Source organism: Trichoplusia ni, chromosome 11, assembly GCF_003590095.1.
Source record: "Trichoplusia ni isolate ovarian cell line Hi5 chromosome 11, tn1, whole genome shotgun sequence".
Classification (NCBI taxonomy): Eukaryota; Metazoa; Arthropoda; class Insecta; order Lepidoptera; family Noctuidae; genus Trichoplusia; species Trichoplusia ni.
In genome coordinates, this window is record NC_039488.1 from 9,201,587 (window position 1) to 9,226,548 (window position 24,962).

At 36.0% G+C, this 24,962-nt stretch overlaps 2 protein-coding genes across 3 annotated transcripts in view; both read left to right on the forward strand.

Annotated features, from left to right (window-relative positions):
* LOC113498966 (dual oxidase) overlaps nt 1-7,622 on the forward strand; it is a 40,789-nt gene extending 33,167 nt beyond the window's left edge. For both annotated transcript variants that reach the window (XM_026879240.1, XM_026879241.1), the window contains exons 12-29: nt 53-167; nt 237-438; nt 606-759; nt 847-1,016; nt 1,120-1,275; nt 1,371-1,517; nt 1,603-1,734; nt 1,838-2,041; nt 2,125-2,312; nt 2,453-2,720; nt 2,946-3,174; nt 3,574-3,791; nt 4,073-4,187; nt 4,299-4,482; nt 4,739-4,898; nt 6,104-6,259; nt 6,507-6,635; nt 7,100-7,622. In XM_026879240.1, the coding sequence (XP_026735041.1) occupies nt 53-167; nt 237-438; nt 606-759; nt 847-1,016; nt 1,120-1,275; nt 1,371-1,517; nt 1,603-1,734; nt 1,838-2,041; nt 2,125-2,312; nt 2,453-2,720; nt 2,946-3,174; nt 3,574-3,791; nt 4,073-4,187; nt 4,299-4,482; nt 4,739-4,898; nt 6,104-6,259; nt 6,507-6,635; nt 7,100-7,228 (3,056 nt within the window). In that variant the 3' untranslated portion in view covers nt 7,229-7,622. The remainder of the gene's footprint in view (nt 1-52; nt 168-236; nt 439-605; nt 760-846; nt 1,017-1,119; nt 1,276-1,370; nt 1,518-1,602; nt 1,735-1,837; nt 2,042-2,124; nt 2,313-2,452; nt 2,721-2,945; nt 3,175-3,573; nt 3,792-4,072; nt 4,188-4,298; nt 4,483-4,738; nt 4,899-6,103; nt 6,260-6,506; nt 6,636-7,099) is intronic.
* Nucleotides 7,623-12,525: 4,903 nt separating this feature from the next.
* The window catches only part of LOC113498567 (dual oxidase maturation factor 1), a 51,567-nt gene continuing 39,130 nt past the window's right edge, over nt 12,526-24,962 (forward strand). The window contains exons 1-2 of the mRNA XM_026878619.1: nt 12,526-12,702; nt 21,610-21,801. The gene's annotated coding sequence lies outside the window, so the exon portion shown is untranslated. The remainder of the gene's footprint in view (nt 12,703-21,609; nt 21,802-24,962) is intronic.

A 24,962-nucleotide genomic window follows, 5' to 3' on the forward strand; every position in this document is an offset into this window, starting at 1 on the left:
GTATGACTTTTTAAGTTTTACAATCTTTTAATCTAAAATAATATAATTTCAGGTGGTATGTTGGAATCGACTGGTCATCCGGGAGAACTGTTCAGAGCCATCATAATAGATCAGTTTACTAGAATACGAGATGCTGATAGATTTTGGTTTGAAAATGAACAAAATGGGTAAGTTCACACTTCTTAAAATAATCTTGAAATCCTAAGACAAGTTTTTTGACGTCATATCTTTCGCAGAATATTTACTAAAAGTGAAATTGAAGAACTACGTCAGATCACGATGTGGGATATCATAGTGAACAGTACAGCTCTGGGTCCTCGCGACCTGCAGCGGGATGTGTTCCACTGGCGAGCTGGGGATCCTTGCCCACAGCCTTACCAACTGAACGCTTCCAAACTGCCGCCTTGCAAGTACTTAAGAGGATATGACTACTTTGAGGTAATATTTATGAAGTTCCAAAATTGGTTTTACTATTAATAATGTTTAATTAAATACAATAGAAAATAAGTATTTTATCCACAATGTTCAGACGAGCAAGAACAGAAATGGAGAAAAACGAAATCGAACTAACACACCAAAACTTAAAAATCTTTTATGATTTTCAGGGCAACGAATTCGCTTATATTTACACTTGCCTCATACTAGCATTCGTTCCAATATTGTGTGCCGGCGCCGGGTATGGGGTAGTAAAATTGCAGAATAGTCGACGAAGGAAACTGAAAATACAACAGGAACACCTTAAAAATGCGCAGTACAAAGGTTTGTGCATTTTTAAATCTTGTTTCAAAGTGTACTTCTTCAAAATTTTATAAAGATACTAAAAACTAAATATCTACTCAATTACAGGTTCAGTCGACAAAATGGTTTGTCGCGAATGGGTGCATGCGTCACATAAACGCCTGGTGAAGCTCCGACTGGGTCCTGAACCAGCTCTCCACGTCACCGACCGTAAAGGAGACAAACTAAGAACCCTTCCACTCGACCATACGGATCAACTCACTGTTCTTGAAAGTCAGGTAAAACTTTACTTCATTTAGAAGATTCTTCCATACTTGGGTGTTTTTCTGCACGTGATTTGAATGTTTGTTCACATTTTAATAACAAATTATTATTTTGCAGGAAAGCAGAACCAACAAGCGTCCGTTGGTCCTGATCCGCGCACCACGGGAACATGATTTGGTTCTTGAAATGGACTCCATAGCCTCCAGGCGCAAGTTTCTTGTTAAACTTGATACCTTCTTGGCACAACATAAGAAAGCTCTTAATTTAACTCAGGTAAGACATTATAGATTCGCTCTATTTCAAAGGTATATTTGAGGTTTCAAATTCAAGTTGTGTACTAGATTGAAAAACAAAGCTTATTTTTTTAGGGACACCGAGAACAAATCTTAGCAACAGCAGAAACTAGAGAACGAAGACAGAGAAAGTTAGAACATTTCTTCAGGGAAGCTTACGCAATCACATTTGGTTTAGCTCCCGGCGAGAAAAGGCGAAGAAATGAAGATGCTGACCCAGAGGTAAGCAGAGCTCTATTCTAACGAATATGGACTAACAAACAATATGATTTTTGGGAGTGAATAATTTATTATTTGATTCTTTCAGTCTATTGTTATGAGGACGTCATTATCGAAAAGCGAATTTGCTAGCGCGCTTGGTATGAAGGCGGATGCTGTCTTTGTAAAAAAAATGTTTAACATTGTCGACAAGGATGGCGATGGAAGAATCTCTTTCCAGGTACCACGGTTTTAACTTAATTACTTTTTTTGGTGACGGCTAAAAATAATCTTTAGTCAGCTTAGTTTTAGTCTTAGCCTTTAAAGTAGTAATTTATTCGCAGGAATTCTTGGACACCGTAGTCTTATTCTCTCGAGGTGCTACAGAAGACAAGCTTCGTATAATCTTCGACATGTGTGATGACGACCGTAATGGAGTCATCGATAAAGGAGAGCTCAGTGAGATGTTACGTTCGTTAGTCGAAATCGCAAGAACTACATCCCTTAGAGATGAACACGTTACAGAACTGATAGACGGGATGTTTTCTGTAAGGAAAAATTTTAATAAGCATTTTCCAAGCCGGCAGTAAAACTGAGTGTTATTTTATATAAAATATTTTAATCATTATAGGATGCCGGTCTCCAACACAAAGATCACTTAACATATTCAGATTTCAAAGTAATGATGAAGGAATACAAAGGAGAATTTGTAGCTATTGGGTTGGACTGCAAGGGTGCTAAACAGAACTTCCTCGATACATCTACTAATGTAGCTCGAATGACCAGCTTTCATATTGAACCGTCCATGGAACAATCACGGTAGGTGAACACCAACTTTAGGAAATACTTTAAATTGTTTCCAAAAATTAAGAAATACCTAATTGAAAATATGAAACTTGAACTTGGTGATATTTGCCATTTGCGAGCTATGATACTTTAAAGGACTGGGTTGTTTGCAGGCACTGGATCCTATTGAAATGGGACTACCTGACAACTTTCTTAGAAGAAAACAGGCAAAACATCTTCTACCTATTCGTGTTCTACGTCGTCACAATCGGGCTGTTTGTGGAAAGATTTGCGCACTACTCGTTCATGTCGGAACACTTGGACTTAAGGCATATCATGGGCGTCGGGATCGCTATAACGAGAGGATCTGCTGCGTCATTGTCATTCTGCTACAGTTTACTATTGCTGACCATGTCAAGGAACCTCTTGACGAAACTAAAGGTATTATAGATTTTTCCTTCCAGGTATACTAATTTATACTAACTTTAGTTAAATCAGGATCGATACTATTTCATAAATTAAGATTACAGATGAAAGCCAAGCGTGTACTTCTTTAAAAATAAGTTCTTTGAATTACCTTAGCCACCCCCATTATTGTACTGTAGCAAATTCTCTCAGTTTATTCAAAATCATACCATTCCAATTACCATTTATCTTCTTCCTCAGGAGTTCAGCATCCAGCAGTACATCCCACTAGACTCAAGTATCCAGTTCCACAAGATAGTCGCCTGCACGGCTCTTTTCTTCTCGCTGCTGCACACGGCGGGTCACCTCGTGAACTTCTACCACGTCAGCACGCAGCCGCTCGAGAACTTGCGCTGTCTCACTAAGGAAGTTCACTTCACGTCTGACTTCAGGCCCGGTATCACCTACTGGGTCTTCCAAACTGTTACTGGTAATTCATATTAATATTTTTTACATTTCAAACGACAAATTCTGAAACAGGTTTTTTTATTAGGTGGATTTACCTCCTGACTCCCCGCCTCTGAGGAGTCTGACACTAGTCTGACACTGAGGTAGAGTTAAACTTTTACTGACTTAACATGAACCGCCGTGCATGATTTGAAATGATTTCCCGTACATAAAAATGGTATGTGCTTCTTCGTATATTATTTTAAAAGCTTTTTTGAACGTTTAGACTAAACTCACACAAGTGGTAAACATGTGGGCATGAACATTTTAATCACAAAATTGATATGCAGATTTTAAATATCTTTACGTTGATATTTAAAAGTTAAAATTTCTATCAGTGTATGCAGTAAACGGTTTAATAGTACTACCCTTTTGTTGGCAGGCGTAAGCGGCGTGCTGCTGTTCGTGATAATGTGCGTGATCTTCGTGTTCGCGCACCCGGTGGTCCGCAAGCGCGCCTACCCGTGGTTCTGGCGCGCGCACTCGCTGCACGTGCTGCTGTACGCGCTGTGCCTCGTGCACGGGCTCGCCCGCCTCACCGGCGCGCCGCGCTTCTGGATCTTCTTCCTCGGACCTGCCATTATTTATACTCTCGATAAGGTCTAATTTAACTTAAAAAAAAACTTTTTTTTTTAGTTTCCAACAAGTTGTTATACTCTTTAATGTCTCTTACGCAATACTGAATAAAATAAATTATTAGGCTTATTAAACTGATCCATAACAGACATTATCCTACTTCAGTAGATGTAGAACATACACATTAAAATCAATCCTTACGGATAAAATTTTCAATCCTTAATGAAATAATTTAAAAAGCCTTAATAAAATTAAATAATAATATCAAAATTATGAATGTACGAAAATAATTTCCTTCATTTTAGGTGGTGTCGCTACGTACGAAGTACTTAGCCCTGGACGTCTTGGAAACAGAAATGCTTCCATCTGACGTCATCAAAATAAAGTTCTACAGACCACCAAATCTTAAATATTTGTCAGGTAATATTATCATTATAATAACACTTCTAACTTATATCACAAACAACTTATCCAATCAGTACCGGTTAAGGTCAATAGCTGCACAAGTACTCAAAAGTTTTGTATACTCAGGTCAATGGGTGCGACTTGCTTGCACAACCTTCAAGAAGGAAGAATTCCACTCGTTCACCTTAACCTCTGCCCCTCACGAGAACTTCCTGTCGTGCCACATCAAGGCTCAGGGGCCCTGGACCTGGAAGCTCAGAAACTACTTCGATCCTTGCAATTATAATCCTGAGGATCATCCTAAAATAAGGTACGTAATAAGAACCGTAGAAAAGAAATCATTTATTCTGGAAGTACGATATATCATCACTTTTACATTCTTTTTTGAGAACGCTGAAGTCGTCGAGTTGTTAGCAAGTATGTACTTAAAAATGTTCGTTGCTTTGATTTTGCAAGATAGGTACAGTGTATGTGTGTCATATTTTTTTATGAATGTAATACTTTAACATAAAAGAGATCTATGTATTGGATATACAATATTAATAAGCCTTCATTGTCGTGTTTAGGATCCAGGGTCCGTTCGGCGGCGGCAACCAGGACTGGTACAAGTTCGAGGTGGCGGTGATGGTGGGCGGCGGTATCGGCGTCACGCCCTACGCCTCCATCCTCAACGACCTCGTGTTCGGCACCTCCACCAACAGATACTCCGGCGTCGCCTGCAAGAAGGTACCATACCTACATCATTTCAGCAGCCCTGCTAAAATACTATCCCATTTCACTACTGGAATTTTGCTTTTCTCTCCCCTGAACTTTCTAACCAGAAAATGCTAGATATTAACCAGAAAAGCTACTTTATTTAAACTTTAAATGTACCTACCTATCTTTATTTTCCTCGAAAAGCTTAAGCTCGGATGATTAAAGCCTCTCGATAGAACATGCTTAATAACATATAGTGTTAAAAGATATAAATAATCGCTAACCAAATAATAATTTAAAAAATGATTTTGTACAAGTAACGAAATGTTTTGTCTGGCAATACACCGTGAAATAACCCGATATTGGTTTTAAACAACAATCTAATCTGGATTACAAAATGGTGACATGAATTTTGAAATCGTTTTATTGAATTAATTCACAATGTCAAAAAAAGAAAACAATCAAAAATTATTACAATTGAACACGATTAAGTTACGCACGATTCTTTCAAACCTCTCTGCTTACAACATTGTCCTACATTGTTTACTCCCTTTTGGAAACCAAACAATAGTGATGACATCTCCAAATTGCTATCTTTCTTATCTCTGCAAATAATGTAAGAATAGATATTATGCAAAATGCAATTTTATGAAACCTTTAAACGAAAAGACAATAGATTTACATGAAAGACTAGCTTTGTATTATTTCCTTAGTGAATCAGGTTCTAAATGGAAATTAAACAAAACCGCTGAAGTGCATTAGCATGCATTGATGATTTACATGACGCCACATCCGTTTTTTGTCTTCAGCTTGACATGCTATTAAATGGACATGTGCCAACTTCATTACTAAACTTCTGAAGTGTCTTAAGTACAGTAGGCCTTTGTTTGTACATAATCATCCCATTTAAAGGTTCCTAATAAAACTTTAATATAAATGAAACTTTTTAGTTAACTTAAAAATATGCACATCACAATCTACCATCAGATTTTAACTGCACATTTTCATTCTATTTTTTTTTTTTGCATGTTTAATACTCTTTAAGAAATTTTGAAAGGTTTATTTATGCATGAGCTAAAAAATGGGTTAGTTGAGTATGTGTCCCCTGGAAAGGGTTGAGTTAAACAACTTAAGCTCATGACTATGATACCAGTCAAACCAAAAAATGTCTGGGATTAGCTAAATATGCTACATAAGTTCTTTCCAAATTCTTACATTCCTCTTCCATTGTCCAGGTGTACTTCCTCTGGATATGTCCTTCACATAAACACTTCGAGTGGTTCATCGATGTCCTGCGTGACGTGGAGCGGAAGGACGTCACCAACGTGCTGGAGATACACATCTTCATCACGCAGTTCTTCCACAAGTTTGACCTTAGGACCACCATGCTGGTAATGTAGCAATATTCTTTTATTTAGCTTAGGGAGTTATCTAGACGTAACATGTGTTACTCAAGTACGATAGCATCTTTATCAGGTTTCAAATACTATTATTTTTAGACCAATAAAAAATCTTGGATATTGTATCGGTTTAACATTTTGAACAAAGAGAAATCTTCTTCATTGGGCACCTCTATTGCCACTGTTTTCTTTTTATATTCATACACTAACACTAACTTTACATTAAATTTGTCCATAGTATATCTGCGAAAACCACTTCCAGCGTTTGTCGAGGACGTCAATGTTCACCGGTTTGAAAGCTGTGAACCACTTCGGAAGGCCCGATATGTCCTCCTTCCTCAAGTTTGTTCAGAAGAAACATAGTTACGTAAGTAATCTCATTTAGATACTGAGACAATATCATTTTATGGTATTATCTTAAAAATAAACAGTCTAATTAGATATTATCTAAAATGTTTAGCACATTTAATTCCTACACCATTCACATAAAAATGTTAAAACAATGCTGCATGAGGCTCTAGATAGTAGAGGTATTCTTCATCAAGCATTGCATAATTTTTTATCAACGAAATAGACAATATTTTAATAAATCCTCCCTCTCGTCCCCTTGAATCCTCATGCCAATGCATATTAATGCGTTTCGGCGGAGTTTTTTCTTAGTGCCTCTTATTTATCATTATTCCAAGTAAGTTGAGGTTGTCAACCTCAGATTGATCCGATTGTGATCACTAACGAACTATATTTATGTTACCATTAACCAGCTCCAGCATTAGTAGGCACTCGTAACTTTTGGTTTCTCAAAACTAAACATTTATATACCAAATCACTCAGGTATCTAAGATCGGCGTGTTCTCGTGCGGTCCGCGGCCGCTCACCAAGTCCGTGATGTCGGCGTGCGAGCAAGTCAACAGGACGCGCCGTCTGCCTTACTTCATACACCACTTCGAGAACTTCGGATAGACTGCTGCATCTAGTACGTCTTGTTCATACATGTTATAGTGATGTTAACTAATGTAGGCCGAACAGAATCAACGGACATAGAAAATCATATTTTTTTATTACTCTGAATTATTGATCAAATCTTTGCAAAGAGACCTAGCTGTCCAGAAAAGAACCTTATGGAATGATGTACATAGATAGATTTGATCAATAAATCATTCCGAATTACAGATAACATATTATCTGGCTATTAATTCCTTATTTATTTGCATCGTATATTTAAAGTTAAAAAATATGTATAGGAAAACTGTTACCATATAGCTAGGGTTCGTTAGATCCTGAACTATGTACAAAGTTACCAACTTATGTAACGCACTTTTAGTATTTTAAATGTCAACTGCCTTTTGTGAAATATCTTTTATATTTAATTAATTAACATATAATAGGAACTGTACCCTTTAATGTCGCAAAGGAAAAAAGTTTTAACATAATAAGAAAGAGAGTAAACTTACAATCAAATATCATCCGTGCAATAGCCGTAGAAACTCAGGTGGTTAACCTTTTAACCAGCCAAAATAATAGGCTCCTTATACGGAGCGATGAAGTCACTTCAACAAAACAATTTACCTCGGAGGTCCTATTATTTTCTCACACAAAGCAATAAAGTCATTAACAGTCTCGTTTATGTAACTCACAGAGCATTTAAAAATGAGAAATTAGTCAAGAATTGATTGGCTGTTTCGTCCTACATTCTGTTAAATGTAACATCACTTACGAAATATTAGTTAGTCCGTTTTAACAAACGTGCAATATTGTTTTTAATTAAATAATATTTGTTAACCATATACCTAGATGTTGAAAACGGATATCTTAGTTATACCAGTATGATCTTAGATTAATTTTATTTATTTTTTAGTTTTTTATGCTTTTATAAATCAGTATGGTGATGTAGTACAAAGACATCAATCGCGCATTTCAGTGTACAAAAGATCATAAAATAGTTACTTTAGGGTTTATAATACTCATTGCGATCTAAATTGTGTTATTTATATAACCGTATTCTAAAAGAGCTGGATTGTAAATAATGTGTAAATTGTGTTATATAATTATCGATTGTAATGTAAATAAATATTTAAATATGAATTTCGTTTTCTTTTCAAACTTTCCCTTCTATACCATCTTTGGTTAAATGATGAGGAAGAGATTTTTATTAGTTTTTCTGCATTAAAAAAGCCTTTGTTCAATTGATCCTTTACCAATAGTAACCTCTATTAACGCTTAATCACCAGATAACCTATTTATTACAAAAATAGCTGTTAGATCAAACTATTACCTTGGACTTAGTCAGGCATCATAGCACGCTACACCGAAATCGACAGTCAAAAGTAGCGCGTATTCAATAACAGTATCGTCGTATGATCACTCTCAGAGTTAAGTCGTTGTCGGATATTTACGATTGTAATTCGAGGCTCCTCGCTCTTAATTCAAAGTAAAAGGAGCAGACAATAGCCTTGCGGGCGCGTGACACACGACCGCACCGAGCGCCATCGTGCACGCGTTTTGATACAACTTATGCACGAAATACACTATTTATTACTGACATCTTCGATTACGAAAATACTGCAGAAACTTCAGAATATTTCCATGTTTGTGAGAAAAAATAGTACTCACTACTGTACCATTTTAATCTGAAGAATACAATCCTTATCTAAATTCTAACAGTCTCTAATAATAAAAAGTAATAACGGAACCAGCTTACAAAACATAGATATCAAAAATGAACTTCATATAACCATCCAATTTAGTTTAGAGAATGAAATAACCCATTACAAACACTTTCGAATACTTAGATACTATCAGTTTATAAAGCCCCAAAGCACTGAAAATCAATGTTAGAATTAGATGCATACATATCCTTGTACCAGTTCTACTAAATTAAGCTTTCTAGTTAAAACTTTTTAGACTTACTTTTTACGACTAAGCGTTTATCGTTTTTCATTGTTGAAACAATCATATTTGGTGGTCTGAAATCAGAACTGACTTCAAAACGGGGACCATCCAATTCGTCTGTATTTTAATGTTAGTTTTGATTAAAAGGCTGTTGTACGTTTTTGTTTTGCAAAAATATTTTATACATTAGTTGTCTGTTGCTCACGCCCGTGTGTCATTATTTTTGAACGGCTCGTGCGAACAAATCTGAGGTCTGATAATTAAGGCCATAACTTAGTGTATCATATTGCACAGCTGCGGCCAACTCGCAGGTCGTTGTTGCCACACCGGGATGCGTAACGTTCACTCCCTTCATTTCTGAAACCTCGCATTGCATTTAACTGCAGACTCAAATAATGTTCTCAAACAAATGCTGCCTTTAAAATTAAGTGGCAGTCGTTATACACTCTGAAGTACTCCAAACTATAATTCCACAGCACATTTAAATTGCAGGCTTTACGAATTAATGTTTTGTGATAGAGCTGCACCTGTTTCATGATTACTTATTTTCGAGGTAAAATAGAAAACCATTTATTATTTTTGATATTTTCTAAATAAATTGGTTTAGCAAATAAATTATATGTCAAAATTGGTTTGAATCATTATCGGTACTATACTTTTTGGAAAGGGCAAATGATCTGTCCTAATTTGTTCAACCTTCACGATTAACGACATCTATTATTAAATAAATCAATGGTAACTATTATTAACATTTGATACACAGCTAGTTATCAGTCACGCTAATCATGGACAAGTAGTCTACATTAATGAAAGGTTGTGACCGAATGCAGACAGCCATAATCATCATGTCGCCCGTCACATTTAAGTAACGGTCTCAACTATTAATATTCCACGAAACAAATGACAGAGTAAAGATTGCACATAAGACAAACTACGGTAACGAGTCATTAAAATGATTAATGGCTTAAAACTGGGTTGAAAGACAAAGAAATATAATAGTAAGTTACGTCCGAAGCACAAAACTAATATTTTACTAAATTTTGTCATAGCTTCCTCAAACTTACAACTTCCGTATAAAAGAGTTCAACGCGCGAAGGTGCCCTATGTAACCTCACTTATATGTAGATTTCTCTGCGTAGTTTTTAAGCAATACAACTTGAAAAATTAACGTGTCACGCACAATTTCACGCTGCGGTATTATTTATGGTAGTAGAGGTTGTCAGCAGTGCGTTATGCAGACGATATCTCCGTAATTGTTGTTAATTACGGCCGGAGTAGCGGTCCCCACGGTTACCTAACCTCCTTGCTGCCATAGTGTTCTATTAAACTGACAGCAACTAGAGGGGTAACTATATCTATCATGACCACAATTATTATGTACGTTGCATGAATTAACTCACTTTCACAGCCTACGGGCGTTTCACACAAAAGGTTGTAGTAAAATCAAATCAAACACAAGGTTCTTTATCATAACAATAAACAGCTCGACCTCTAACCTATTAAGTGTTCTGTTACGTATAGAAATTGAACATGTTGCAAATAATTGGATCTGTCAGAATTGACGATTAAACTAAAGTTATTGACTGCAATCGGAGGCATCATTTAAATGAATAATACCTACAATATTCGATACGTATTTATGAATCCTTGTCGGCGTTACTCAATATAGGCGCGTTAGTGTTTGTTTGAGTAAACTTAGTCTCATCAATCATATTAACATCACGAATACGTAAATGTACAACACATTGCGCCATGCCCTCATGAAGGCGAACCAACAACACACAGTTTACATAGAGACATTACCATTGTATGCAAAATATAAACCTTTAACTCGATTGCGAAGTTCTCGACATCTTTACTTACACCATAAATTTTATTATGCCTTTAATTGAGCACAAACATGCCTCAGAGAGGGAAGAGTTTGATTCGCAGTAGGACAAAGATTTATACTTATTTTATTATAATAAAATTCGTAAAACGCTGTTATTCAATTAAGGTCGAATAACATTAATGGAAACGTTATTAACATGTGCGTATTTGTCTCCTTTGATAATAAAAAAGAAGTAGCGCCTATGATACATTATGCGAGATCTAAGGATAAGTGGATATAATAAATATCGTTACCAGAAATAAGAACTCGTCTCGGTTACGATTCAAATACACAACTTCGTTTTCAATCACTCGCCTGTTTTGTTTGCAGTACACAAAACAAACGAGTGATTCAAAACAACAAAGAATACATCCCGCACTTACAATTCAAAAGAGTTTCGTAACGTCGCATTTTTTATAATTCCGTTAATCACTCGCGTTTTATCTTCGAAATCGTTGAGTGTAACAATTTACTCAGTTAATGGAATGTGCAAACAAAACGAACGGTCCGTGACTTAACACATAAACCACACGCTCTGTTTCCTTGAATCTCTTATATAATTCAGAACAATTTATTTTAAAATTCATGCAAATTAAATCGAATAGTTTAAGGTGGCTGTGACCTTTGACAAAATAAGAAATAAAAACATTCAATAATATTTATATGTTCATTTCTGGCAGGACTTGATTGGGTAAATGTTTGAAATGCAATTTTGCCCCGATTAAACGTGAAAATGTACTCAATATTTGTAGAAAATAGTAAACATTAACGTAACACAAAAATACCTTGTATTTTGATATTTTTTTTTCAACAATCTTTAACGAACGACAAGACTAGATAATTACGAACATAACATAATAACATAACCTGTCATACATCCGACTAATAATGATATAATAATGTGGTATTTAGGATTAGACTTGTATTTACATAACTATGCAGTCTAGACTGTACATTGTATGATTGTACACTAAGTGCTGACATCCGCGACCCGTTACGTGTGGAGAGTGAAAAGTTAGCGGAAAATCAACGGCGGCGAGGCGGGCGGCGGGCGTTCCGCACGGGTGCGCGTACGCAGCTGATAAACCTCACCTATTTCCTGATTATACATTCTTGTAGTAGGAAGCTATTGAAAATTACTATTTTATTACTGCTCCTAGTTCACTTTTGAAATATGCTGCAAGCTTAGTTATTATGTAGCAATTTTTAGTAATTGCACTTATGATAAAAATATATAGTAGAATACAATTACGCGTTCAGGCTTTGAAAATAGGATCGCTAATTTTCAAACAAATTGTTAATTATAGAACATCCAGCCTCACGGTTTCTTGACTGGCTATCAGGCGTCAATATGAAAGTTATTATTTATCGATGCCGGCTAAAAAGAAAGAAACGACTAGTCGTCCCTTTCTAACGCGCTTTCGTCGCAGCTGTGCGCTTGCGACGCCGCTGCGCCGCGCTCGCTGCGTGGCGCGCGACACTGAGCGCGGGTTTAGTTTTCAGTGATCGCGCGGCGGCGGCGCTCTCTGCCGGCGACCTCCGGAGTTTCGCAACGCGACACATTTCCTAGTGGTAGTGATGTGCTAAACTAATCCGGTCGGAAGTCCACCTAACGTGCTCGGCAGTGACGTCACAGGGATACTCCGCAAGGGCATCGGGTCGCCGATCTCGGCAGGTGAATACGATCTATTATATCTGTGCATGGTGCTGCGGTCACAGTCGCACGCCGCGGCCCCAGCTCGACATCCTTGTCCTCAATTAAAACAATTTACGGCAGTTCTTGTTTAAATTTTACAATTGTTGTCCCGGTTCATATTATTGTGGCAATAAGCATGTAATTTACGATTACTCGTACTTGAAGCGGAGCTATAATCATTTATGATCTATTGCACTTCACTTAAGTCTATAAAAGGAGGCAATTATACTTAATTGTCGTTCACTTAAGAGTTCGTAGATAAATCAGTTCTCAACGTGGTGATGAAGCTGGATTTCAAATGAGTTAATAATAGCTTTGTTTTTTTGCATATAGATATAACACATTATACATGATCAAAGTAGGACTGTCCGACGTAACAAGACTATTTGATACCACAGCAAAAACAGGGCGTCATGACGGTTAAATATCAAAATCATGGTTTAAGGCGATAGGTAATTTAGTTCACATCAAGAGCGTGTCAATCCGAACTGACCGCAACCGAAGCTAATATGATTTAATCGAAGTGTAATGTTGTAACTTATGCGACAGACCCGATTAGATCTACTCTGTGGTCCGTTTTGTAAGAATGCTATCAGTTCGACACTGTCGTAACGGAGCCTAAGGCCTGCGATACCTACGCAACTGAATTTGTCATAGACAAATGAACACAATGCACCCAGTAATTATAACGATACATTTTTCAGTCCTGGCCGAATCAAATAATATCTATTCTTAACCTTAAACACAGTCTACTCTGTAATTATTCTTTGGCAATAAGACAATGTTTACATACAAGAAACTACACATCTATAACAAGTTAAAAGACAACGATGTTTTATTATAAATCAATCATCTTTCTCTTATAAAGTGCCTTAAAGATACAGAGGTAATTGTAAATCTGAAAAAACGGTACAAGCAAAAGACATTAAGCAAATATTGAGACAAATAATTAAAATTATTAATGCAAAAATAAGTATAAAGTCAAGGATATTACGAACGTACAATATGACGGCTTGAATAACACGGAAAGTTTTGGCCTAAGACTGGGCCCCTATTCTGCTATTTACAATGATTGATAAATGAATGACAATTTTATTAAATTTGAAAAAAATCGTATTCTCATAAGCATTTTGCTAATACAATAATTGGAAGTTAATTGTATTGATCGTGAGGGTACTGTCTCGTACTGAATATCCAATAATTGTGTAGAAGAACACGAAAAATGACATTTTAAGCCAAATTTCATCGGCCATTGTAAATAGCAGAATTGGGGCCCTGTTTAAAAGAGCTAGTGCGGGCCGCAGCCGCAACCGGTAGTGCCCGATATACCAGTTCCCAAGCACAGCTGTCTCAACTTGAAATATTTCATTGAATACTATAACTGCAGCATAATTGCTGTTATTAAATATTACAGTAAACGTTTAACAAAATGGAAGTGTCCGAGCTAACATAGTTGGATCGTGCGTGTTTAGAGCAAGAAAAAAGATGTAACACCTATTTGCACACGGTTGTAAGTGTGAAATAAAAAAAAGATTTATTTTCCATCCGAATGGTTAACGCACATGCAATTCTGATCTAATAATTTGGCGTGACAAGGTTCGTGCAGTTATGTAAATATTCTAAATGTAGAATGCAAGCAAGATGTGCTAAAATGTTGCCATATTTTTCTTTTATAAATATTAAAAAAGAAATCTCAAGAACGAGACACACGTTAGATTAACGATAATATCCACTATGCATATAAGCTAAGTTCATAACGTTTTGTTTCTCAATATACCTTGAAAGTACTGCTAATTGCAGATAACATACAAATGTCAGTAATTTGAGGTTGCAAACGATGTGGAAACTAAAGGAAAAATATTACACAAATAATTTTCATATAAAATGTTATTTTGCACAGCCAGTCGCAGAACAAGCATTCGTGGACCACGCGCATGTTTATCCTACTCAAGGATTGAACCCGCGTCGACACCACACCACTCGGCTATCTGTGCGTTGTAAGTCTAACTTCAAGCAATATTCAATAGAACGAGATATCTGAATTGAGACCTTTAATAACATACACTTTTGGTCTGCCAATCTCTTTAAAACAGACGTGACTTTTGTAAGTATGTAATAATATTCAACAGATAGCGACAACCCAGTTACATATAGTGACAATGCGGGTAAATTTACTGTAGTATTAAAATACAGAATGTTGAATTTATGATGTCAGCCATAAGAAAATATCAATTTAAATACTAACATTTACAAAAATACTAGTATTTCAAATGGTTCTTCCTAATTAGTTTTTACCGGAACTTCCTCTATCGTGTGCGCTTATTCCGAACTCCTAAACAATATAATTTTCGAAGCGAAAACAAAAAGTAAACTACACACATTATAGTTCATTTATTTCAAAATGATATAACAGCTCAGTTAGGTGTAATAGAAGCGGTTATTGAACCAAGTTTATGAAGCATTTCCTCGTACGACAGAAGTATGAAATATGAGCTAGATAATGGCTAGGCACGTAGGCAGAGCTATTTGAAACTATGTTTACCAAATCACAGTTATCGAATATTCGCACCGTTTTTTTTTCTCGTGTGAAAGTTATTTATAAGCTATCATTAACTATGTCTACGTTTCTTTAGCCAATTAAATTGAAAACAGCGTGACTGTGGTTTAGAGTCTGCCTTTCTATAATCTATCACTTAGTTAACGTGGGAAGAACATGTTTTGGGAATTATTTCAAGTGCTGGAACCATTGTTCTTCGTATTATGCGGAGTAGCTAGAACAGATTTTTACTATATAATTGATTAACATTAAGTTGGTTTACCTGTTTCGTCCCACATACCAACAAGTCACTTACTGGACTATAATACCGCTGCTAAAATGGGTAACATTCAATAGTTTGGGGTGTACTACAATACTAGGTCAAAAACAAAAAATATTCATCCTAACTGTATTCGGTTAAAGTTGAGTGACGTAAGTACGCAAGGGTCTCACCAACTTTTAAATACTCTCGATTGATCCAGCTCTGACTAAGTTTGTCGGTTATCACATATAGGAATAATATTAGTATTTTATCCATAACTCATAGAGAAACAAAACATATATGTGCATGAAAAACAGCTGACACAAAAAACGTGATCTTGACATTAAATAACTACCAGCTAACTTTATCAGCAGTCACCGTTTACCGTGCTATTAGCCTCATTAGTAATTTCACAATACAAATACTTCTAGGAGGTGATTTGGTATGCCGCCCGCACAATTAATTAATAGATAAGCCTATTTATATCTCTTTATATTATGACAACCCAGCTGTCCGCCTAATGCCCGTGGCGACTCAGTTAAAAGAAAATGTTTGACGAAACATTTGTACCAATATATAATAGCACTCATTAGCACCAAATACTTAATCAAAGCATAATTTATTATCACATAAAGATCATTTAAAGCGACTTCATTTCTTCTAAGTACTTGAACGGGCAATTGGAATATTCGCAGTTTGAACTAGAAATTCATGTAAGTGACACGTCTTCTATAAAGAAGTCAAGTTAACAAGAGTCTGTTGAAAACTAAACATAATAAACTCATTGAGAAGACAAGACATTTGAATGGAGGTCATTTTTTAATAACGCGGACGTAGTTAGGGGGTCGCCAGTAACTTTGTACATAGGCGACCTCGACAGCTGATTGTAAATTGTTTTTATGATCAAATCTCTTTAACAATAGTGTGGAGAGAACGCGTGACTAGCCAGCCATTGTGCATGCGCAGGCAGACTGTTCACACAGAACCTCCTGGTTCGTGTGCTGTAAACACAATGTGATATAGTTTCACACGTAGGTACGTCTAGGTACTTGTATACTAAGTACATACTGACACCACTGATATTTTATATAATTATTCTTGCGGCATAAGAATATTTTCAGACTAAGGCAGGGCCCTGGTTTGCGTTTAATAAATTTGCTCAATAATTCAGATAGGTTTTGCAATTCAGCTATTAGAAATTCAAACAGAATAATGTCTATTAAATAAACGGGCATAATGGAAATAAGTTATGGTGTGTACCGAAGTAATTTGAGCTCCGATTGTACTACAGAATAATTTGGACCTTAACGTCACAAAATATTTCAACTTGAATTTAGTAAATTATTTCAATACCTTTGATTTCTCAAATAAATATAATTAAATCTTGCTCAGTAACAAATTCAATTCATTTATTGAAAACAAAGGAGTATTGTAACATACCTAAACAATATAGACAAAATAAATACAGATACTGCCAAGAGCAAAGTATATTTGTACAAAATCTTAAACTGCGGGTCAAATTATGAAATACATATAAATCCCTAACTCAATTTACTTTGAAATAACTTGACATTTTGTATCTGTAAGTTAATCATAGACAACATTAATCTATGAATACATTAATGGTCTGAGACAAATTGATTATGAATCTACAAACAACATGCTGAGTCGGACAAAACCCCTGTGTCGCGTTAATAGTATATATAAGTCACATAAGCTATAGATAAGACATCGTCAATCTGATTCATGCAATCTACAATGTCACTGGTCGAGGTTACATTTTTTGCACAAACTCAACGCATTGTACACCTCAAAGGCTTAATCATGCTATTCATCCTCTACGTCAGATTTCGTACAACGCTCTGACAAGTTGTTTACGTCATTAGATTTCCCAATCCATTTATGTATAGGCAAAAATGGTGGTAGATAGAACACTGCACGGATAGCCGAGAGGTTGAGGTCACCACGCCAAACTCAGTGAACGCGACGTGTCGTGGGTTCGATCCAAGCGTAGAACTAGCATTTTGTGTGATCAATGAAGTGTGTTTTTAAATCTTTGAGCTTGGACTTGAATATTTGTGAAACCGCGCGGAAGTCGTTTATAAAAACAAAGGATAAAAGAAGTCTCAGGTGAATACGTTCCTAACATCTGGCAAACTAATATTGTGCACGGAATGTGGTTATTTCAATAAAGCCAACTATAATGGAAAGGGTGACGCCAGTGTTCAAAGAAGAATTTCGGGCAAGGTCGACTGATCGATGTTTGACCAGTCTTGCGCAAATATCACGAGTGGGTATGGCGCAGATGTCACTGTCACCGTGTTAGCATTCCCATTTTCCTCTTGTTTACTTTTATCACATGTTAATTTGTACGTCCTTCTCAAAACTGTGTAACTTAAGTAATCCTACTTAAAAATGTTACATAGAGTCTCGTTTCGAAAGACAAGTAATTTATTCTGTACTTGTCAGCCCCATAAATGTTTATCTCGGATAGCTCAGAATTTGATTAAGAGCTAGCTGTCGCAAAAAAGTCGTTAGACGTTTAGTTTTCAAGTTACTAACTTACTTGACAAGACACCGGATATGCAAGTACCAGGAAAATTCAGCAATATAGCAAATAACTTATCTAACCGATGTTTTAGTTGAAATGAAATGAAGTAGGTAAGTATTCACATATAATTGTATAGCATAAGTATTATATACAAATAGCATTATTTCGTTATAGTCGATATATTATTAATATTTTACCTACATAATACCATTAGCAAATACTAATGTAATCTATACTTCTATACTAATATATAAAGCTGAAGAGTTTGTTTGTTTGTTTGTTTGAACGCGCTAATCTCAGGAACTACTGGTCTAAATTGAAAAATTATTTTTGTGTTGAATAGACAATTAATCGAGGTAGGCTTTAGGCTATAAACCATCACGTTGCGACTAATAGGAGCGAATATACAATGGAAAATGTGAAAAAAAAACAGGACGGGTATAAATCATAACTTACATCTTCTTCTACCCACGGGGACGAAGTCGCGGGCAACAGCTAGTAATAAATAATGCGAATAGACTGAGCCGGTTAAATTAAACAATACAATGTTATTGGATGGGCCATTTGTAGAAATTACACTTGCAATTCCATAAATTCGTATTTATTCTTTAACAAATATAATATTTCATAATTAAGGAAATGTTTATTGATATGTTAAATAGAATACTAAAACATAAGTTATCAAAATGAGGCGTTAACTCACACACAGAGAGACATAAAGTTATGTATTCTAGCTCTATAACTGGTATTAACACATAAACATAGTTAACTAATATCGTTACCAAGACATTTATAAGCGGCGCCAAAGCATACAATTTCTATTCAACTTATAACTTTATAATACCAAGCCCAAGAAAATTACCTGAAACCTCTTATTAGTATTGTCTATCAACTACCATTCAACAAAATGTTAAGAGGCATTTGTAAGGACCTATAAAATAGCCCAAACAGTACTATAGGTAATTACCTAGACAGATCATAATTCGGATTGAAGTCCGTGGAAAATAAACAGCATGACGTTGCACAACTTTAAAAGCTTAGCACTCAAATGTGATGGCCAAAGGGCATACCGCCATTGGCAGCGTCCTTCAGCTCAGCACAATCAACGCGCTATTTGTTCCGCTAATTGAACATGTATCATACGAGAATACAACAATAAATATTGCTTGGGTTATTCAATTATTTTTGTTTACAAATGTTTTCTTCGTAGTATTTGTATTATAAATGTTATTCATTTGAATGGTCTTTGGTTTAGCTTCAGAATTGTATTCAAGAACGTTTTTATATTAAATATAATTAAAGCTTCCCGAAGCTCATGCTTCTACATATGTAACCCATATTCGCCCGGGGACAATTGGACATACAATAAAATTGACAAATATCTTCAAATTCGCGTGCACCCATATACAACTATTAATAAAAACCGTATTTACCATTAACAATCCTGGAATAGATATAGTGTGTGAAGACCCTATAAATCTAGAAAAAAATGAATAGCACTGCTAATTATCGCTAAGAATCTAAACACACTAAGTGTTCCACATAACAGAAACATAAATCTATCTTCAATACAATCGGGTTCCCTCCGTAAATCTTGGCTGACAGCGATGGGTACGAGACACTCGTGTTATCGAATCGTGAGCGCTCGTGACAAAGCCACCAGCCACCAATACCACGATCGAAGATCCATTAGCGTAATGAGTAATTACAGTCTCGAGTGATTGTCCACAACGCAGGACTCGAATGCGAAGGCCGTATTTCGCAACACAGATAAAATTTTAGCTATAAATAGAGCCCGCAATTAGGATAAAGGATACTCGCCAAGGATTAGAACGCAAAATACATTGAATAATAATATCTATTTACTTAATTATTTTATTAAATTATGCGCCGTTAAATTATATGACATGTTAATTTTATGGTAACTGCAATGAATATTTTAATTTACAGGATTTATAGTAGCCCGATGTATATAGTATGGTACTAATTATTTTATCAGTTTTCCTTAAGTATGATACAAGCTACAAGTTTTATGTCAATGTCAACATAGGAACCTCTATTAGAATTTTATTCTGTGGAAACATAAAATGTCTATATCCTATGAATTTATTTATTTTTTATAATTAAAATTATACTGGCGGTCACCCGCGGCTCCTCCAGCGTGGATGTTGTTTATTGCGGTACCTAAAGCATAATTCTGTTAATTAGGGCAAATATTGAGCACCCTATGTGCTATATCAGACCACAATCAATTTATGTGATAATTTCATAGAGTTCTAGTAGTTTTCGTTGAGTAGTTTTGAGTGATACTCATGTCACTTTCGAGTTTATAATACCAGTAGGATTAATGCCTTTAAATTTGCTATTCTGTTGTACACGCGCGCTATGTAAAGCTGAGTGGAATGTTTACTGGTAGCAGTGAGACATAAGCGCACATTTCTCACGACCCAGTCTCGCCGCTGCCAGCGACGTGTTTTGCTCGTCGTGATCTAGAATGATCGATAAAAAGTTCGTTATACGCATGCACAAGCATGAAACAATCTATTTTGCACCAACAAAAACAGAAACAGCTATGACTAGGCTATGGAAAGTTTTAAGCCCCAACCAGCATTTTGCATAAAATTCATATTTAACGTTTAAATGTCAGAATTTCGTGTTAGACTATTAGAACAGAATGTTATAACAGAAATGCAGTTATTTTGCTCTAATGCACAATACATGAAGCACATTTAGTACTCATAATGTTAGTTCAAATATATCGCAGTTTTGCAATTTATTATCCTTCTAAATGATCGTTGCCAGTTGCGAAAAACTAAGACATTGCAAAAGGCACGACAATGTGTACGTTAACAACCTCTCGAATACCTAAATGTAGTACAATATAACATTAAGATAATCGATTAATATCGTCCGAGAACAATCGATCTAGCGATAACGATACGAGATTCTAGAGACAGGCATCAGACTTAATAATACCTGCTGACTATCGCAAAAATTGCGAAAGTATTTTTTATATATCTCGTATTTCTGTAAATCTATTCTAATTACTTTTAAATGTATTTGCAGCGTAATATACTTTAATTTCTGATTCATAAAGATAAACATAAAGGATTGGGAAGATCTTACAAGATGGAGCTAATGTGTATGAGATTATTGCACATTTACAATGTTTTCTAGACTTACTACCTCAATAATGAATGATTATTTCTAAATGTTATTGCCATTAACAAACACCTTTTTTCCTACCTCAGTAATGAATGATTATTTCTAAATGTTATTGCCATTAACAAACACCTTTTTTCAAACATTCAAAATGCGTCTCCTTGTAGGACATGAAAAAGATAAACAGTACATTGCTTAATAATTTGATACGTGACAACTGACAACATCATTACGTTACATTATCATGGTAAATTCCATTAATTAAGGTGTTCTTAGTTGTCATACCAAACCTATTGCATGTAGCCCACACGGTACCGCGTGATTACTCCCACTATAGGATTCCTTAACGATGCTAATCTCTGTTGTTTGTTGCAGGCCGCAGCGTCATGGGACTTGGGAAACCGGTGAATCTGTCCAGGTGATAATAAGTTGGTGTTTATGTAATGAATAGTACAGTGTGCCCCGTGCCAGTGCGTTGTGAAATGGACAGTGAAACGCGCCGACTTTTTTAAACAAACGCGTGGAAATGAAAAGAGAAAAGTACAAGCACTGCATTCCGGAACACGGGTAAGACCAACATACTTATAATATTTCTGCATCACCAGTGTTACGACATTGAAGAAGTTCTCGCAGATATAACTAAGAACTCATATAACTCGCATCCAAGTTACATTTAATTGTTATTTTCTGGGTCACGCAACCACAAACAATAAAGAAAAGCCAGTATCATTTAATGTCTGTAATATCCAGTGAATCAACATTTATTATGTTTCAAACGTAATTATTGCAAAACTACGCATAGTTTGAGAGCTGTAGCGTAATGGAATCGTGTAGTGACGTAATGTGTAGTAAACACTAAGAGTTTTCGATATAGTCCATGACAATAGTAACGCACGAGATGGTAAAGAGAAACCGCCAAAACAATAGGCATGGTGCGCACGCGCAACACTCGCGGACAACTGTGGATAATCAACAGTGTATCGAAATTGTTTAGGCAAACCTGATGTCGGCGCCGGCGGAGCACTTAACATTCTGTATAAAAGGTATTGCCACAAACTTGGTATGTTCGATTAAAAGACCTTTGGTATACAGGTATTAGGCTCTCAATGTTACTCGCTGCTTAGGATTTTGCATCACAGCTGGTTTCTTGCCATTCTGCATTCGTGAATATTTGAAGAGATACTATCTAGTTAGGATGCCTTGATGAGAAATCATCGTGGTCATTATTGAATTTATCACATGTATATTTTGCAAAATATTTGTGTTTGAAACTTTGCGTTACCGCGGTGTTTTAACTTATTGAAAATTGAAGACCTGAAACATAGTTACCAAAATAAAAGAATTGTTCTTAATTTCCTAAACAAGCAAAAGTATTTTTTTTTTAATTCTCAAGTGAACCTGACACATACATAGCCGGGTCATAACTAAAATAAATGATGTCAAGTAGTAATAAACGTTCATAATATATACATATAATAGTTATTAAGTATTATCCTATAAAATAATAATAAAATATTCATAATTGAATGCCAGGTTACCAAGTTTATGTGAAGTGAAGTAAACAGCACACAGCGGTGAATGTTACTGTCATTGGCTGTAAATTTATAATGTTGTTAAAACATACATTTCATCTTAGTGTTAACATTGAATAAAAATAAAATGTAATCAACTTCAACCACAAACGAAATGCTTCTGAATTTAAATATCTGGAAACGTAGATTTTATACTGGTATGAACTAACAATGTATAAACAAGAGACAGTCGCATGCCAAAATGATAGCAATAATCAAACATGTAAATCGCATTTGTAAAGAAACTAAATAACCGATAACGAGCATCGCAACTGTGAGATGAAATAACTAAACAAAAAGTGAGATTTGGGTCCAGCCGGTGTGCCAGTGTGCCACTTATTCAGCAGCTGATTTCGTGATGATATAATTGCACTGGCGGCGGTGACGTAAACACTGGTAAAGCCCGAACTGAGGTGAAAGTGTAAATAGCCGCACGCGGGCACCAGCGCGGCCGGCGGACCCTGACACCGACCGGCGCGACCGCACTCCTATTATATTACCGCTGCATGCCCTTTATGGTCAATGATCCATCGATTAAGAATTTTGCGACGGTTTAAAAGACAACGTATGCGGAAATTATAATGCAGGGATTTTCGTCGTAACTCATATATCGAGGTTTGTAATTTTCATGACCGTACAAATCCTTCTTGCTGCGGAATAAGTGGAAGAAAGCGTGCTTTCTAGTGAAGTAGTGTTGCACAACAGCGCGACGTCGGCAGTGCGGCGAGGTGCGCGGAGGGCGGAGCGCTCGCCAGCGACGCTGACACAAGGTCGGCATTGTTGACGCACCTTTGTTTTATTTTTGCCGTAAATTACGCCAAGCAGCAGCTTGAGTGATCATTACCATAAAACTGCTCAAACCACTTAATAAAAAAATGAATATTCAAGACATCGTTATCCTAAGATGAGTCTGTTTTTGTAAGCGATACGCGGTTTTATAAAAAAAACTGTTATGCAACAGCTATCTAGACTAATCCGAAAGTAGATACAAATTTGTTTTGAAAGTGAACTTAAGCTATGATTCGCGCTGGAGCCGCATCATTCGTGACCGTTTTAATCAGTCAATGAAACGCACGCAACATGACCAATGTCAATTTACATAGTAGAGAGAGACAATTATGCGTTGTGGTCTTACACACCAGACTCTGAAAATACTTCAACGAAAACAAATAGCTGTAGCAAAAAAATAATTACATCTGAGTGTGATTTATACAATCAAATGGGATTATTATGTCCCTCATCATTATTTCATGGGTTTTGCCTGCCGGATCCGGAAGCCTAATGATAAGTTTGCGGCCGTGAGGCGCGCGTGCGCAGGCCTCCTTGGAGGTTCGCCTCGATGCGCAGTGGGCCGCCGCCGCCGCGCGCCGCCTGCTCTCGCGCAGGAAGCAATCACAGATAATCATCGAGCTGCTTACTGACATTAACATTCATCAACGAACACGGACGCATCGAAGTAACTAAACAATTGAACATCCTGTAGCTACACTATAATCAAAACAAGTATTTTAAGGTTGCGTCTTCATTTGTTATTGCGAAGTCTTTCAGTAGTATCTTAAAAATATTTTTTGTTTACTCTATTGTTTACTGATGATTTCAAATGGCCCATAACTCTACATTTTGGGACCATTCATTTAAACTTACAAAAGCGTAAGGCATTAATTTATCGGTGGGTTTGTTCGGAGTAATCAAGACCATGTGCAACTTTAAGCCAATTTTAACAAAGAATATAATTTGTAACAGTGCTGTAAACACAAGGCAATTCGTTCACATTGAAATCTTTCCATCAAAGTTAACCCAAAACAATTTTTTGTATGCTTGACCGATCACTGGGTTTAAAGACCCATTTGGACAAAGAATTAAGGTATATGACCACATGGGGAATAATGTACCCATGACTTTAGCTAAGCCACGTCATATTGTTTATTAAACAAAAGTGTTAAGAGTTAATTTCATACATCATTAGCATCCAATTGCATGAAGTTGTTTTTTAGACGATCTGTTCACTTCTGATTCAAGCCATACACAAGCATAATCATCACATCTCTTAACATCTTACATACTGAATTGAATTGTGGAGGCAACATAATATATTTTTTTAATATTCAAAATATCTTACATAAAATAAGTGTATCTTAGATAAAATATCTACATGAT